Source organism: Erythrolamprus reginae, chromosome 3 (assembly GCF_031021105.1).
Source record: "Erythrolamprus reginae isolate rEryReg1 chromosome 3, rEryReg1.hap1, whole genome shotgun sequence".
Taxonomy (NCBI): domain Eukaryota; kingdom Metazoa; phylum Chordata; class Lepidosauria; order Squamata; family Dipsadidae; genus Erythrolamprus; species Erythrolamprus reginae.
In genome coordinates, this window is record NC_091952.1 from 200,041,081 (window position 1) to 200,058,517 (window position 17,437).

At 36.2% G+C, this 17,437-nt stretch overlaps 1 protein-coding gene across 2 annotated transcripts in view; it reads left to right on the forward strand.

Annotated features, from left to right (window-relative positions):
* The window catches only part of MYOM1 (myomesin 1), a 94,409-nt gene that overhangs the window by 66,239 nt on the left and 10,733 nt on the right, over nucleotides 1-17,437 (forward strand). For both annotated transcript variants that reach the window (XM_070747586.1, XM_070747587.1), the window contains exons 23-31: nucleotides 2,770-2,926; nucleotides 3,668-3,774; nucleotides 5,384-5,428; nucleotides 9,969-10,105; nucleotides 12,543-12,687; nucleotides 15,167-15,226; nucleotides 15,332-15,399; nucleotides 15,809-15,922; nucleotides 16,441-16,528. In XM_070747586.1, coding sequence (XP_070603687.1) covers nucleotides 2,770-2,926; nucleotides 3,668-3,774; nucleotides 5,384-5,428; nucleotides 9,969-10,105; nucleotides 12,543-12,687; nucleotides 15,167-15,226; nucleotides 15,332-15,399; nucleotides 15,809-15,922; nucleotides 16,441-16,528 — 921 coding nt within the window. The remainder of the gene's footprint in view (nucleotides 1-2,769; nucleotides 2,927-3,667; nucleotides 3,775-5,383; nucleotides 5,429-9,968; nucleotides 10,106-12,542; nucleotides 12,688-15,166; nucleotides 15,227-15,331; nucleotides 15,400-15,808; nucleotides 15,923-16,440; nucleotides 16,529-17,437) is intronic.

Consider the following 17,437-nt stretch of genomic DNA (forward strand, 5'->3'; position numbering starts at 1 on the left):
TTCAGTGCCTTTGCAAGCATGCAAAATCTTTACTCCTCCAAGCTGCCCCTCCCTTTTCTTTCTTCAAAAAAAGGGGGGGGGAAGAAACCCCTTCATCCCAGCAGCAGCTGCTTGGGTTCGTAAGGTGAAAATGGTTTGGAAGAAGAGGCAAAAAAATCTTAAACACCGGGTTCGTATCTTGAAAAGTTCGTTAGAAAAGGCGTTCGTAAGATGAGGTACCACTGTATTCCAGTGAATCATTCTGGCGACTGTATTTTATCATTGTTTAAAAGCAGTTAATGCAATCTTCAAGCATGAGTTGAATGTATGATCTATGTCAAGCTTTCCAGTTCCTCTTTTAAATGTTCCCAGTTGTAAGCCATTTTCAGGTTTTATCTTTATCAACTTTCCACGCAATCTTTTGTAGAAATGGATCATGCAGAATTTTTCCTTGCCAGCATCCTCTTCATGATTTTTTAATATTATTTTGATGCCCATGTTTCACTATGTTTTTAAACTTGGCTCCATGCTTGATCTGGGCTATCTTTTACATAATCAGCCAATATATGCTTTTCATCTTCAAAATATTTTGTTACATTCGATCCATTTCTGCAAGTCAGATATAATTAATCAATATCAATATGGGAATGTACTACCCAGTGAATAGTCACAGGCTTTCTTCTCTTTTTTTCGTCCAAACTGTCCAGTTCTGCTTGTATCCAATTAATAATTCCAGCACTTTATCATATCATATCACAGATAGGACCCATATATTGATGGATTCAATAGTATTTCCACCATTCATGCTTGTCCTTGCCAGTTTTTTTAATTCACTGGGTGTATTCCTTTACTAATTGCATTTTTTCTGTGTTTGATGTTGCTGAATTGCCAGTTATTGAAATGCCATGGTTTTTTAAATTTTATTTTTGTTTATTTATTTATATATTATTATTATTATTATTATTTATAATTGTTTATATAATTGTTATTGTTGTTGCTGTTAATTCAGGGTGGTAAATACACATAAAATGCTCCTTCCTCCTCTTATTTTACTCACAACAACAACATTGTGAGATGAGTTGGGCCGAGAGAATGACTGGCCAAAGGTTACCCAGCCAGTTTTTATGCCTAAGGTGGGACTAGAACTCACAATCTTCTGGCTTCTAGCCTAGTGCCTTAACAATTAGGCAATCAGCTGTCAAATATACGTGTATATACTCATATATGCAAAATACTTATAGACTTCATTCTGATGGTTCACAATGGTTTGGTTATTTGCCATTTCAATTCCAGTACTATTCATGATTTTACTTTGATTTACTGCTATAGTGTTCTGCCGGGCTCTCTGGTAGGAGCCTCCCGAAAATTCAAGGGTACAAATTTCAGACACACACACACGTTTGAAAATTCAAAACGATGTTCTTTATCACAAAATTCAAAATAAACTAAGCACTCTTTTTGTATTGCATTGTTGTCCCAAAACAACCAGGTAGTCTGTACAATTTCCCTTAAGCAGTCATTAAGTACTTAGCTAGCAGCTGTGAAGAAACTTTACACCCCTTCTTCTTCCAACGAAGTGAGACACACACACACATTGCTCTGCTTTGGTTTCAAAGGCGTGAAAAATCAACAAACAAAGTCCAGAAAACAGCAACACAGGATTCCTGAAGAACTGCGATCAGATACTCTTTCACAATGGCCAAACCCACACGCTGCTATTTATAGCAGCAGCCCTAATTACTGGAGCCCCACCCAAACACAGGTGGCGTCATTTTCTCTTGTAATAATCCTTCAGTTGTTGTATCCTATGCATCACTCTACGCATGCGTGGATGTGTCATTAATACTTGTTCAGAATCCAAGGATGATACAGATGATTGATCTCCTCCTGGGCTGTCTGCCAAACTCCCCTCTTCCCTGTCACTCATGCTTCCTTGATCAGAGGAGGCTTCATCAGCAGATTCCATCGGGAGCAAAACAGGCCTGAGGCATGTGGATGTCTCCCCCACATACACCTGCACATTCCTTGGGGCAGGAGCTGGGCCAGAGCTAACCACAACATATAGTAGCATATTTCTCTAGACCAAATTCCATTATTATATCTGTGCTAACTATTCTTATTGTAGTTGTTCATGATCACATTTCAATTTCTGATTTTCCATAAAGCTTTGGGACATTCATATAAAGCATATGTGGAGATTCTATTAGCATATTTTGCTGTTTGATAGCAAGATTTGTTTTCATCAAAATCACTGAAAGTTGGATCACAACAATGGCAAATAATGAGGGTGATAATGAATTGACATTAAAGATGCCACTCCTAATGTTAACAACTCAATATTTTTCATACCAACCAGCAATTCTATCTTCATTATTTTTTCTATAAACACTTTATTGTTTTCATTGACACCAGTTGTTTCCAAACATTTGATGATCCAACTATTTTGTAATGTATCACATGTAAATTGTTTTTTTTTAGCTTTTGCAACTCTGCAAAACATTTTTATCAACTAGAAATGGATTTTTGTTCCTCTACTTGTCCTTTTATTTCTTTTCTGTTTTATTGAAGGATGCTATTGTCTTCTAAATAACCTTGGTTGTTGTCTATTATTATACTTGTGAGTAATATAAAGTATTAAATTATGCATGGATAGTCTACAGTTAGATTCACACTGTTGGAAACCTAATCTCTCTCTCTCTCTCTCTCCCTCTCCCTCTTTCTCTCTCTCTCTCTCTCCCTCCTTCCTCCTTTTCCTTACTTCTTGCCTGCATGCCTTCTTTCTCATTTTAGGTACAAAAGAAATTGTGGCTGATGTTGATGATGATGGAGTCATTTCACTGAATTTTGACTGTGATCAGGGGACATCAGACTCTCAATTCATTTGGTCAAAGAATTATGAACCAATTGACGATGACTCTAGATTAGCCATTGACACCAAAGGTGGAAAGTAAGAATTGCTATAAAGGTTTATTTTACACTTGTGTGTTCCGTGTTATTTTATTTACAAATTTAATTCATGTAAGGGAATTTTCATGCCAAGGAAGTTTCCTGTCATCTCCTTTTTCCTGCATTATAAGCATCCAACCTTCAGGAGAATTGAGATGTGTGGTGAAAGAAAAAAGAAATAGATCTGCTAGCTTTACACATTGTAAATCAAAATATGAGATATAATTCAGTAGAATGATTGCTTGAAATTTGTATTTCATTCAAAGGATTCCTGTCAGATAAAAATCAAATGGATTCCCTCCATACTATGGCTATTTGTTATTTTTCTCTTTATGTCTTATACTATATTTGACTAGATCAGTGAGAAAGACATACACAAATCTGCCATGAATTATGCTTGGTATCTCTAGTTATCTATGTATGGTTTTTTAAATATTACCTACAGGAGGCTAGCTTTCACTTATTTGCTCTGTCTATTTGAAAAATATATTGTAATGCCTGAATTAGCAATTCCTCATGCACAAACCTATTAAACACAGCAAAATTCCATAGTCTAGTGCTTTCCAAGTATATTTCTAGCTGTCAGGATGGGCCATGCTCGTGGAGAATTTGTGATTTGAAACCCAACATAACAACAGAGCACTGAGTTAGGAAAGGTAAACTATAGTAAATGTAAGTGGACTTCCTTTTGTATTTTTTGAAAAACCCATCTTGTCTTTGAACTTTTTTTTTTGTCTTAAAGGTCAAAAGCAATATTTAAAGATCTCAGTGAAGAAGATTTGGGTATATATTCCTGTGCTGTAACTGACACAGACGGTATCGCCTCAAGCTATGAAATAGATGAGGAAGGTGAGAACCAAAATGCTTTTTCTACATGTCAGTCTTGATCTTTGCCTTTGATAATAAATACAAATCAGAATACATTTTGAAATGAACACGAGACTATGTACAATCATAAAAATAAAATGTGGGAATATTTACATATTTATATTCTACCCTTGTTATTTTTATAAATAGTTCAAGGTAGGCAGCATTCTTAATACCCCCTCATTCTCTTATTTCGCATACAATGAGAAGCCTGTGAGGCAGTATCCGGTTGCTCCTGGAATGGAGAGGGGTGCTGTACCGGTAGCGGAAATAGGGTGACTCGGGGGCAGGTGGGCCTGTCGGAGTGAGATTTGGCTTCTGCGCATTCGCAGGATGCAAAATCTCACGAGAGGACGCACACCCAAGAGAGATTTCAGCTATTTGGGGAATTTTTTTGCTTCCATGCGTGCACAAAAAACCAAAAAAAATTGCTGAAATCTCACACGCCCATGCATCTTCTCGCAAGATTTGCTTCCTCCGCATGCGCTACCAGCGCTGCGCATGAATCAGCACCGGTAGCAGTGGTAAGTTGGAACCCCCAACTGCCGTGAGGTAAGTTGAGCTTTGTCAGAGAGTGACTGGCCCAATGACCTAGTCAACTTTCATACCTAAGGTGGGTGTTCTGATTTGTAGCCTGGTGTCATAACGACTAGATCAAATTCTCTTCCTCACTCTCTCAATCTATCATACATTCATACATACATACATACATATATACATACATACATACATACAATATTTCTGTGATGGCGAACCTATGACCCACATGCCACAAGTGTTACGTGGAACCTTCTCTGCAGGCACACGAGCTGTTGACCAACTCAGCTCCACTGCGCATATGTGAGAGTCTGATTTTTGGGTCATACAAGCTCATGCTTTCTTTTTACTTTCTGTGGTTTGTGCCTTCCCAGATCTCTGGAAATTCCACCCCAGCTCTCTTTGGGTATGTAAGGCTTCCCCCCCAGCTCGGTTTGGGGACGGGAGGCCACCACTGTTTTGGATGTGAGGCCAAAGCGGGGACATACACATGTGCATGCATGGTGGGTCACACACACATGTGCAGGGGGCAGGACATGCGGGAGGGGCATTGTATTATGTGTGTTGGCATTCGTGCACATGTGACAGTGAGTGCTCGCACGCTTTTGACACCCGAGGGAAAAAAGGTTCACCATCATTGCAATATTATATTACTCTTGAAAATGACTGGAAGTCTTAATTTTGTTTTATTTTATTTCTCTCTCTGTCTCTGTCTCTCTCTCTCTCTCCTCTCTCTCTCGCTCTCTCTCTCTGTACCTGTATGCCTCCTGTTGTCTGTCTATCTATCTTTCTATCTTTCTATCTTTCTATCTTTCTTTCTATCTTTCTATCTTTCTTTCTATCTTTCTATCTTTCTTTCTTTCTATCTTTCTTTCTATCTTTCTATCATTCTATCTTTCTATCTATCTTTCTACCTACCTACCTACCTACCTACCTACCTACCTACCTACCTACCTATCTATCTATCTATCTATTATCTATCTATCTATTTCATCTCTCTATATAATGCCTCAAAATATGGCTTTTCTTACCCCTATACTATATTGCTTTGCAGAAATGAAGCGTCTGCTTGCACTCAGTCACGACCACAAGTTTCCTGGTAAGTAAAGAAAAATCAAGATAAACTCTCCACCAGCATTTGTATTTCTGAAATATTTTAGCAAAATAATGTCAGTTTCCCTTGCACTGGTTACAGTAGGAAAGTGAAATTCTTGGTACTCTCTGAGTTTGGTTGCCTTTGGCATTTCTTGACACCGATACTGTAATTTGCCATTGCCTTTTCTGAGGAAGTATTTGCAACTTTCTAATCTAGTCTATGGACCTATTCCCAAAAGGTCTCCCAGGTAATTCCAAGTATTCAAAAAAAACCTGCTTAGTTTTCCAAGATCAATCAAGGTCAGCTAGATGCTGCTGCTTGCTGTGAGTATCTTAGAACTGGCATTTGTAGGTGGCTGTTTATAAAATGGTGAAATGAAAACTACTCCTGAGAGAAAAAGTGGAGGTCCAGTTTCTGACACATTCTTATACAGTGATCCCTCGATTATCGCGAGGGTTCCATTCCAAGACCCCTCGCGATAATCGATTTTTCGCGATGTAGGGTTGCGGAAGTAAAAACACCATCTGCGCATGCGGGCCCTTTTTTCATGGCCGCGCATGCGCAGATGGTGCAGTTTGCGTGGGCGGCGAGGAAGACCCAGGGAAGGTTCCTTCGGCCGCCCAGCAGCTGATCTGCTCGGCAGCGCAGCGAGAAGCCGAATCGGGGTTTCCCCGCCGCCCACGCAAAGGGGAAACCCCGATTCGGCTCCTCGCTGCGCTGCCGAGCAGATCAGCTGCTGGGCGGCCGAAGGAACCTTCCCTGGGTCTTCCTCGCTGATGCCCCCGCTCGCCTGCCCGCCGCCCGCCCGCCGCCCACCAGCAAGAGGGGGAGAGATAGAGAAAGAGAGAGAAGGAAAGAAAGAGATGAGAGAGGGAGGAAGAGAGTGTGAGAGAGGAAGAAGCAAGATAGAGAAAGAGAGAGAGAAAGAAAGATGAGAAAGGAAGGAAGAGAGTGACGTCATCGGGTGGGAAAAATCGCGATATAGCGTTTCGCGAAGAACGAGATCGCGAAAATCGAGGGATCACTGTATTCCGATTGCCTGATCCCACAGATAGCATTTTCTGTACCCTGGAGACTGGTACTTTGATTACTCAGAAAGCCTTCAGATGTTTTTAGCAAATATATTTAGATGTTCCAAAGAGCATTAAGAACCAACCTTCCTTTTCTTACTATTTTAAAATAATGTTTAATATATTTTAAATGTGTGTCTTGTATATTTTATGCTTTATGGTAGCACAGGTTGCCAAATTTTCAGTAGTTTTAGGTCTTTTCCATTCTAATTCTGGATGTTAGGCTTTCTTTCTGCTCTATTTTAGCCTAAAATATTCAGAGCTAAATATATATAGGAGCTTAAAATTGCCACAGTTCTGACAGTAAAAGACAAGTAAAAGAGCAGTCTTTTTTATAGCATGGACTGATGTAAAGCACATGCGGCTTTACAGTTGATTGGATTTAGAAGCTACATGAGATGATAGGATTGAATCATATTTCTTCTTTCACAAGTAGATTTCAGAACAGATGAAAAGTATCTTGTTTTCTTGCACTGAATTTTTCAGGATCTTTCATTCTTCCCATGGTTTTTTTTTTTTTTACAAAAGAAATAACATGTTAGGTTACCATTTGCCATTGTAGTTTGTATTCCTGCTCTTAGGGATCACAAGGATCACAGAAAACCAAAATTAAGTAATGATCTGTCCTACTTCTCAGTACCTTGGATTCTTTTGCAACAGAACTATTGCAGCAGATTCCTTGGGCTGTGTTGCAGTTTCCAAGGAGATGTGATGCCAGACAGAATCTAAATTTGGGGCTGTTTATGCTGTTCTACTTCTGCAAAAAAAAACCCTCTTCTTATATCCTGCTGGGGATGTGAAATAATGTTACAGATTAAAGTTTATACAACTTACGTTGCTGTGCCATAATGTAGTTGACTATAAAGTAAATAGATTTTGTGTCAAACTAGATGTATTTCAAAATTAATTTAAGATGATATGGGATGAAATGTTTTTTTCTGGTGAGACCCAGTTAAGGGTTGCAAAAACTTTTACTATCACACCGTGGGCATGGTTTATTTTGTGGGTGTGGCTTTCTGGCCATGACCAGTGACAGTGGCTTGATGATCATGTGACCGGAGAATGGCTTAAAGGTCATGTGACTGACTTAAAGATGGCCAACTTGACATCACTCGTATCAAGGCTTTGGGTTAGGGTTAGGGTGCCTGGCCTCGCCTCGCCTCGAAGAGATACAAGATATTTACTATTACTGAACATCCAAAATATACTATTTAATCCTGTGTATATATGCCATATGTGTATATACATATTACACACAAGCACATAAAAATATACATTATCTACTATAAACTGTATGTGTATGTACGCACACACACACACAGAGCTCTTCTAAAATTATATGCATTGAACCTCATTTACTGCGATAGGAAAAACATACCCAGAGCCCAGAAGGGAAAAAAAGGAAAAAAATTCAAAAATTTTCTACTGGTTCTGCATACCTGACCAAAATGTTTCTACTGGTTCTGTGTACCTGACTGTACTCGTAGGAGCCCATCACTGGTGAGACCATTCTATCAGGGGAACCTGGTCTAACCAAATATATGACGGATCATACTGCTTCCGCTTTTAACTTTCAGCCCCAATCCAGGAGCATTTGCAGGCAGTCACTTTTGTGACACTATTTTTCTGTTGAATATACAGTATATTTTACCAACAAAAAAAGAAAGGAAGACTAGTACAGATCTAAGGGGATGCAGTGGCTCAATGGCTAAGATCTGAGCTTGTTGATCAAAAGGTTGACAGTTCAGCGGTTTGAATCCCTAGTGCTGCATAACGGGGTGAGCTTCCGTTACTTGTCCCAGCTTCTGTCAACCTAGCAGTTCAAAAGCATGTAAAAAATGCAAGTAGAAAAATAGGGGACCACCTTGTTGGGAAGGTAACAGCGTTGTGAGTGCCTTTGCTGATTGGTCATGCTGATCACATGACCATGGAGATGTTTTAGGACAGTGCTAGCTCTTCAGCTTTGAAACGAAGAAAAGCACCACCCACTAGATCCAGGGACGACTAGCACATACTGTATGTGCGAGGGAAAACTAAAACTATCTATTTCAAGCTATTATCTGGGATGTTTGAAAAAGTGAGCAAGGATGATTTATTTTTGAGAATAAATTATCAACCACTATAAGACTTTCTTCAGCAATAATACAGGGACAGAGTTATTCAAATGATGAATTGGGAAGAGCCACAGATCATTGCTCCTGCACCAATGACATCCTCAGTCTCCCATGCAAACCTCGTATTACATTTTCTACCAGAGACAAGTAGTCACGATGCTTTCATGTAGTTTCTCAGGATAATTATTGCCTATCAGTGTTGCTTTAGAAAAAAGGTCCCTCCTAAAAACGTATTACAAGTGTCCTAGTCCTTTAGTACCTGCATAACTCTTAGTTTATGAAGAATATGGCAAATACCATTTTTAACCCTGCTTAACTCTGTGAATTCTAATCTTGAAGAGATTATCACTGGTATAGATAAACAATAGTTGTTAATTGATTGACACTTATAACATGGGCCTCCAATGACAGGTGAATAATAGGAGAAAAATGATAAAATGTGCACAATCCTATTGTGATTTAATCATAACTTTTGTTGTGACATTCTCATGCATGTTTTATCATCTCTGTTAGCCTCTGCTTTTACCAGGGAGATAATTTGCAGAGGAAACCTCTGCAGTAGCAAATTCAGCAACATTATTATCCTTGTGAACAGAAAGAGGAAAAATGTATCTGAAAGAGCTGTTTGATTTTGCTCTGCTTGCAACAAATAAGAGTAAAAGCAACAAAATCATGATGGGCAGTGTCACGTCTTTCTGTTTATAAACTATGGGTTTGCAGGTCTTCAAGTGGGAATCTTACAAACAAACTATGAATGATATAGATAACTTCACATATATCTCATGTTTGTGAAATATACTGTACATATACAGTATGCTGTTTGTATGATGTATAGGGGAAATATGCAAAAGCATACACATATTTGTTATATAGACTTATTACTATACAACTTGTTAACGTATCGATCCTGTAATTTTTACAGGATTGCAAAAATGATGCTGACACTAATAGCAAAAGCAAATCTCATATATCTAATAAAATTAGAGTACACAAAATTCAGGGAAGAAAGATCTGTTCTGCAAGATGTGTTATTGCCATCTTTACTTATAAAATAAGTATATGGATTCCAAATAATATACTTGTTTCCTGCTTATTTGAATTACATTATATTGTATGTTAGAATCAAGCATCATTTGTTTCAAGAGCTATCCGCAGATGAAGAAATTCTATCTCTCAAACAGAATGGACTAATTAGTGCAATTAAATCATTGCACCAAATAAGATTTATGGAGGAATTGGGGGAAGCATACATTTTCAGATAGCCATTCAATAGGAAATTGTCCTTGCATATATTGGGAAACACAGCATGTTTATGAACACAATGCAAATTCTTTTTGACATTATTTTTCTTCATTGCAGTTGTTCCTCTTAAGTCTGAATTGGCAGTTGAAATTTTGGAAAAGGGACAGGTGCGATTCTGGCTACAAGCTGAGAAATTGTCTAGTAATGCCAAAGTCAACTTTGTATTTAATGATAAGGAAATTTTCAATGGAGAGGTAAGCTAATGATTGCTCTTATCCGAAAAAGATTGCTTGCTATTACTGTATTTTAAATTAAAAATTCAAACATACAGGTGGTCCTTAACCTACAACACTTCATTAGGGAACTTTCAAAGTTACAAAAGCAGTGAAAAATGTGATTTATGACCATTTTTCACAGTTAACATTTTTGCAATCTCCCCATGATCATGTGATCAAAATTTAGACCCTTGGAGACTGTTTCATATTTATGACCATTGCTGTGTCCCAAGGTAATATGATCTTTTTTTGCAAGCAAAATTAATGTGAAAGTCATATTCACTTAACAACTGCGTTACTAACTTATCAAATGCAATGATTCACTTAACAACTGTGGCAAGAAAGGCCGTAAATGGGGCAAAACTCACTTGACAAATGTTTCACTTAGCAACAGAAATTTTGGGCTTCATTGTTGTTGTAAGTTGAGGACTACCTATATTTTATTGTAGTGTATTTTTATTCTACCCTATATTTTTATATTTGTGCTGCATAATAATCTGGGTAGAATATTAGAACAATAGGATATAATTAAACTAACATGGCCTTAAATATAATAAATAAAATAAAAACCACAAATATATGAAAAAATATCAGTTTGGATTTTTCTGTGACTTTGTGAGCTTTATGTCTTTTATACTTTTCCCACCACTCACAATATCAGCATTGGATCCTTTATAAATTTATAAATCTAATTTGTGTGATATATTCATCCACATTTACTCTGATATTGTGTTTGAACCAGAGACAGAAACTGCTATGCTCATTTCTTTTTCATCCCCTATAATCACAGAGGGCAAATTCTTTGTTGATCCAGAAGATTTAGGGAGTGACAGCCTTAGAATAACTCTGGGGTGTCAAACTCGATTTCATTGAGGGCTGCATCAGAGTTGTGTTTGAGTGCCGGGGGGGTGGCTGGGGGGGGTGCGTGGCCATGGTGGGCATTTGACACAGGCTCAAGTGCATTTTTTCTCTTCTTTCTTGCCACAGTTATTTACAATAACAATTTCCTATCTCTTCTACCAGATATTACTGGCAAACCTTTATTTATTTATTTATCTATCTATCTATCCTATCTATCTATCTATCTATCTATCTATCTATCTATCTATTTATTGGATTTGTATGCCGCCCCTTTCCGCAGACTCGGGGTGGCTAACAACAATGGTAATTTAATAAAACAACTAAAAACCCTAATTATAAAAACCAAACATACACACAAACATACCATGCATAACTTGTAATGACCTAGGGGAAGGAATATCTTAACTCCCCCATGCCTGGCGACAAAGGTGGGTCTTGAGTAGTTTGCGAAAGACAAGGAGGGTGGGGGCCGTTCTAATCTCTGGGGGCAGTTGATTCAAGAGGGCCGGTGCCGCCACAGAGAAGGCTCTTCCCCTGGGGCCCGCCAAACGACATTGTTTGGTTGACGGGACCCGGAGAAGGCCAAATCTGTGGGACCTTATCGGCCGCTGAGATTCGGGTGGTAGAAGGCGGTTCCGGATGTATCCTGGCCCAATGCCATGCACCACTAAATTTTTATTTCTAAATTTATATCCGATTGTTTAATAGTGAATTGCCTTTCCATGCAGAAAAGATATTCATACTATTGTATTTTTATTATTGAGCTGGTTTTGTTTTTAATTGTTATGGTGACTGGTAGCACTGCAAAAGTAGTTAAGAGAAATAGCAGAGAGGGAGGCTTTGAAAATGAGGGTAATAAGGATCATGCACTGTGGTTTATATATCCTTGACTATCTGAAGGAGTAACACAAATGTTGCCTTGCCATGGATCAAATTCAGAATTTTCTCCTGCTCCTCCTTTTGCATTTTAAATAGATATTTATTTTATTTATTTATTTTGTCCAATACACAATGAGGGTTTTAGTGGGTATATATCTATATACACATAGTAAAATACATGATGGAAGGTTATAGAGGAGATACTCATAGTAAAATATATCTAAGAAAGAATAGAAAAGAAGATATAGTAATAGAACATATCAATGAACGAATAGAAGAAGAGATAAAGGAATAGAAGAAAGGTATAGGAGATATAGGAGAGCAATAGGACAGGGGACAGAAGGCACTCTAGTGCACTTGTAATTTTCCTTTGTTTTCAATTACCTTTATGCTTATTTACTCAAACTTTTATTTGTAAGGAGAGTTACTTTCAGGTTGGCATGATAGCTGGTCATTTAATGCTATGCATATTTGTATTTATTTGCCGATTTGTTTTTCTGAGTTTCATTCAGGATTAATTTGCATGTGTGCCCAAATCCAAGTCACTGAGGTTATGAAATGGAGCAATTATGTTACATTTTAATATTTTGAAAACTGCTATTAAACTGTCTGAAAGCTTAGAAAAGATTAAATTTTCAGATTGGAAAATGAATTTTCTCTTTGTAATATTTGTTAGAAATACAAGATGAAGATTGATCATAATTCTGGTATGATTGAAATGTTTATGGATAAACTTGATGATGTTGATGAAGGTACATATACCTTTCAACTTCAGGATGGAAAAGCAACCAATCAATCCAGTTTGGTGCTAATTGGTGATGGTAAGATCTTCTGATTTATTTTTCTTTTTAAAAAAAGGCTATATCTAAAGTTTATTAGTGGAAAATACTGAAATACTTTAAAAACTTAATTTTTAGGTCCTAGCTTTTCCGATCCTCATTCTGTGTTCAATGAGAGGAATAAATAAGAAAAATAATTGTCCCAAAAGTGATTTTTCAAGAGGCAACTGGACTTTCTGATTTTTCTTTGAAGAAGTTTCACTTCTGATGCAAGAAGCTTCTTCAGAGCTGAAGAAGCTTCATAGTTGAGAAATGAAACATCTTCAAAAAAACCCCAAACAAACCAGAAAGTCCAGTTGCCTCTTGAAAAAGCATTTTTGGGACAACTATGACCTGGATGACTAAGAATTTCCATAAAGAAAAATAATTATTGAAGGAATGTGTACAGTCTACAAGATTTAGTTTGTATTTTGAGTGATTCAGAAAACAATCTATTTCAAAGTGATTTAGAACCACCTTCATCCAACCTCTTTTATTCTTTGTTTTATTCAAAATCTGAATCTTTGTTCAAAAATACAACTCTCCCACTAACTAGCATTTAAGAGCAAGAAGCAGCAACATCTTTATATTTGTTTTTTATATATGATTACATTCAATTTAAAGGAATATTACCTCCTGTAGTCAACTAGCCTATTTCATTTGTTTTCTGCTCATTTAGAAATAGGGCATTTAGGAAAAGGATTATGCAATTGCTGTATTGCAGAAGCAGAAAGAATCCACCAAGCAAATCTTTCTCAACCAATCACATAGCTTCTCAAATCTCAGAAATCTTTTTCTTCTTTTGTTCCTCAAAGTTATAAATAATGATGGGAACTTTAAATATTAGAACAGGCGCATTTATTATTATTTAATACTTTTCCTAAAAAATGTATTTGGATAGGCCTGCTAAAATTCATTCTTTGTAATAATGATCACAAATTTCTGCCATTATCATTTCAATGTTCCATCAAATGTCTGAGTATAGTAAACTTTTATAAGGGCACTGTAACTGGATTCAATCTATTTTGGAAGAGTTCAACTTCTTTTCATAAATCTATGAAGTCCATCCAAATTAGATTGACTTTAGCTGAATTCAAAAACAACACATGTTAATAATGATCCTAATGTATATAATGATCATTTACTAATAAATATTTATAGAATGTAATTCTATAAATGTTGAAAAACATATTTATAGGTTAGGCTCAAAAGATATTTATGTCTAGTTCCTCATTTTCAGTTGTATTTGTTCAAATAACAGCTTCCTATGTTGCAAAACAAGTTATGTACAGGAAATTTAAGAAGAGACAAAACATAATTGTACACTGTTTTCAGGAGGAGAAAGCATTTATTCTGCACATTAAATGTTTTTAAATCATGGACTGGGTTCTTTATTCAAAACAATAATTTGAACATAAGCTTTTTAAAAAGAAAGATTCAAGGTTTACAGATAGTCTTCATTTTTAGCAATCACAATTGAGTTATTAAGTCACTAAATGAAACTGCAATTGTGCTTATGATACATCAATTTTCCTTTGCTTTACACTCCATTGAAATCATAAATCTGAAAATAGAATTCTTTATTGACCAAGTGTGATTGGACACCGAAGGAATTTGTCTTTGGTGCATATGCTCTCAGTGTACATAAAACAAAATATGCATTTGTCAAGAATCATGAGGTACAATACTTAATGATTGTCGTGGGATCAAATAAGAAAAAAGGAAACAATCAATATTAATAAAAATCTTAAGGATACAAGCAACAATTTACAATCAGACAGTCATGAGTGGAAGGAAAGGGTGATAGGAATGATGAGAAAAAACTAGTAGTAATAGTAGTGCAGACTTAGTAAATAGTTTGACAGTGTTGAGGGAATTATTTGTTTAGCAGAGTGATGGCATTCGGGGAAAAACTGTTCTTGTGTCTAGTTGTCTTGGTATGCAGTGTTCTGTAGTGACATTTTGAGGGTAGGAGTTGAAACAGTTTGTGTTCAGGATGCGAGGGATCACTAAATATTTTCACAATCCTCTTTTTGACTTTGAAATTGATCTTAAAGTTACTTTTCTATCCCTCTTATTAAATGAGGGACTTGATAAAAGATGATGATATTATTTTAATTTCTTCTGATGAATATGAAGAAGTCTGGTTAGCTATACAGTAACCAGTGGCAGGTTGTTCCTGGTTTGGCCCGGTTCTGCAAACTGGTAGAGGCAGCAGGGAGAAGCTCCGCCCACCCCACCCAGGATGCTTCTGTGCAGAAGCATTGCATGTATGTGCAAGCAATCGGCTTTAGAATCCACTACTGAGTGTAACTTAATGGAACATTATCTTTTCATTTCTTATAAATGCAATAGTCTTTCATAAGATACAGTATATTGTTCTCTGTACTTATCTTTACATTTGTGAAATATTTATTTTGACTTTATACGATTAAATTGCTCAATTGTGTTGACTGGATGTATTTATTCTTTTAATTGCTAGTGTTCCAGAAATTGCAGAAGGAAGCAGATTTTCAAAGGCAAGAATGGTTCAGGAAGCAAGGTAACATATTACATAAAACAAAATAGAGAAAAATATTTTAAAGTTAATTCAATTGCCTGGATTTATATTTTTGAAGGTATTTATTTTACACATTATTTCAAACAGGTCCACATTTTGTTGAATATCTTGGATGGGAAGTTACCCCTGAATGTAATGTATTATTGAAATGCAAGGTAAAGAGCAATAAAGATTTTGGCTTTGTTACAGTTGTGAGGGAAAAGCATTCTTAATGATAAAATGCATTTTTGCTGTCTTGAATTGCTTATTTTGAGATCTAATGGTAAGTAATAACCACAGATTTAGTCTTTACAAACTTTATTTATGTATTGTATTCTCCCAGACCAGAAATCCCCTCAAGGTTTGAGTACTGTAACTCTTTACTTCAGAATAAAAACATTGTTATTATTTGAGCTGTGATCTTTCCCTTTACAAAAAAGTAGAAGATGCTTCCTTGGCGGGTTGGGGGGATGCAAAGAACAGGTTAAGCAAACTTGAATGTTTCTTCTTTTACCTAATGCATAGTTTACTAAGATGATTTTTTCCTACACAGATTGTTGAAGTTTGTTAAAATTTTCTTTCTAGGTTGCTAACATTAAAAAGGAAACAAACGTTATTTGGTACAAAGATGACAGAGAGATAATGGTTGATGAAAAGCATGATTTTCAGGATGGTGTATGTACTCTGCTAATAACAGAGGTGAGTGAGCTCCCTTGAGAGCTGCTTTACAGGTGACAACATTTCTAAACTCGCAGAAGTTTTAGATAATCAATGATCTCAAGTTCTTTCTTTACTTTAGTCTTCTCTTTGCATAAAGACCATGTTTTTTAGATGCTGGTAACAAGCTTGCTTATGAAAGACACAATCCCATGTCTGAAACAGAAAACAAATAAGATGGTAGAAAGAAAGTATCACAACAAGATGTGTTTGTTACAACCATTTCAATAGTTGTGTCTTTTAACACACTATCATTTCCCTCTAGAAAAATATGGAAAGCTGTTTATATATTTGTTTAATAAAAGTGATATGTCATTGACTCCTGTAGATTTTTAGTAATTTACAATAAAATGCAATGCAGATAAAAGCTAGAAGATTATTTTCCATGTTCAGGCTCTTATACATAATGTCACTTTTACAGAGAACATAACTTTTTAAAAAAATTAAGTTTCAGTGTTCCTTTTAAAATTTTGATGAAATGAATGTTATTTTGTTCATAGTTTTCTAAGAAGGATGCTGGTATATATGAAGTGATACTGAAAGATGAAAGGGGAAAGGACAAAAGTATATTGAAGCTTGTTGAAGCAGGTAAGTGTATTCTGAAAAATAATATGTAGGCTAATCCTGCAAATGCACCCATGGATATAACCCTCACTGACTTATTCCCTGCATAGTGGGAAATTTTCTGAATACACATCACTGCTGAATTCTATTTAAATCTAGACCAGCAGTTCTGAATAATAGAATAATAAGGATAGATTATCTCTGTTCCAAAGTCCCGTTGCTGTGAAATTAGCGTAGAGGTACCTATTAAAAGAGAGTTTGTCTTTCATATCTAAACCCACTGAATAGACTATGAGCACTAAAATTGCTTTGTGTATGGATTAATGACCATTTAATATAAAAATAGTTCTTGTCTAAGCAAAATACTTTGTGTTTTGAATTCTGTTACAATAGTAGGAAAATAATGCTGATGCCATCAATGGTGTCAAGAAATAGTCTAGATAACCTGTGTTTTGATGAGAATATTCAGATTTAAATCTATGATTGCAATGGGTACTATTAGCAATATCAACCCAGTTTACAACATTACAGAACATCTTCAGCCATAGCCCTAAAACCTCATAATCATGTCACAATCAGTAGTTCTAAAACCTGCTCTAAGAATCTGGCTGAAGGAGACCAACCAATAATATTGTTGGTCACAGTATTATTTTCCCATGCAGCTATTTCCCAAATTGAATGAGATTTCAATTTGACCTAACATACAGTATTAGTTGACAAAGTATAGAATAGTGATTTTTAAGCTTGGCAACTTTAAGATGTATGGACTTCAAATCCCATATTTCTAGTTGAAAAATGTCCTGAAATTTACACATTGAAATTGGTGTAAAATGAAACAGCTGAACTGCTAGATGTTTCAAGATATAAGGGTCATGTAACGCCTAAATTGCACATTCTACATTGACTACTAATCTTCTGAGCACAATTCAAGGT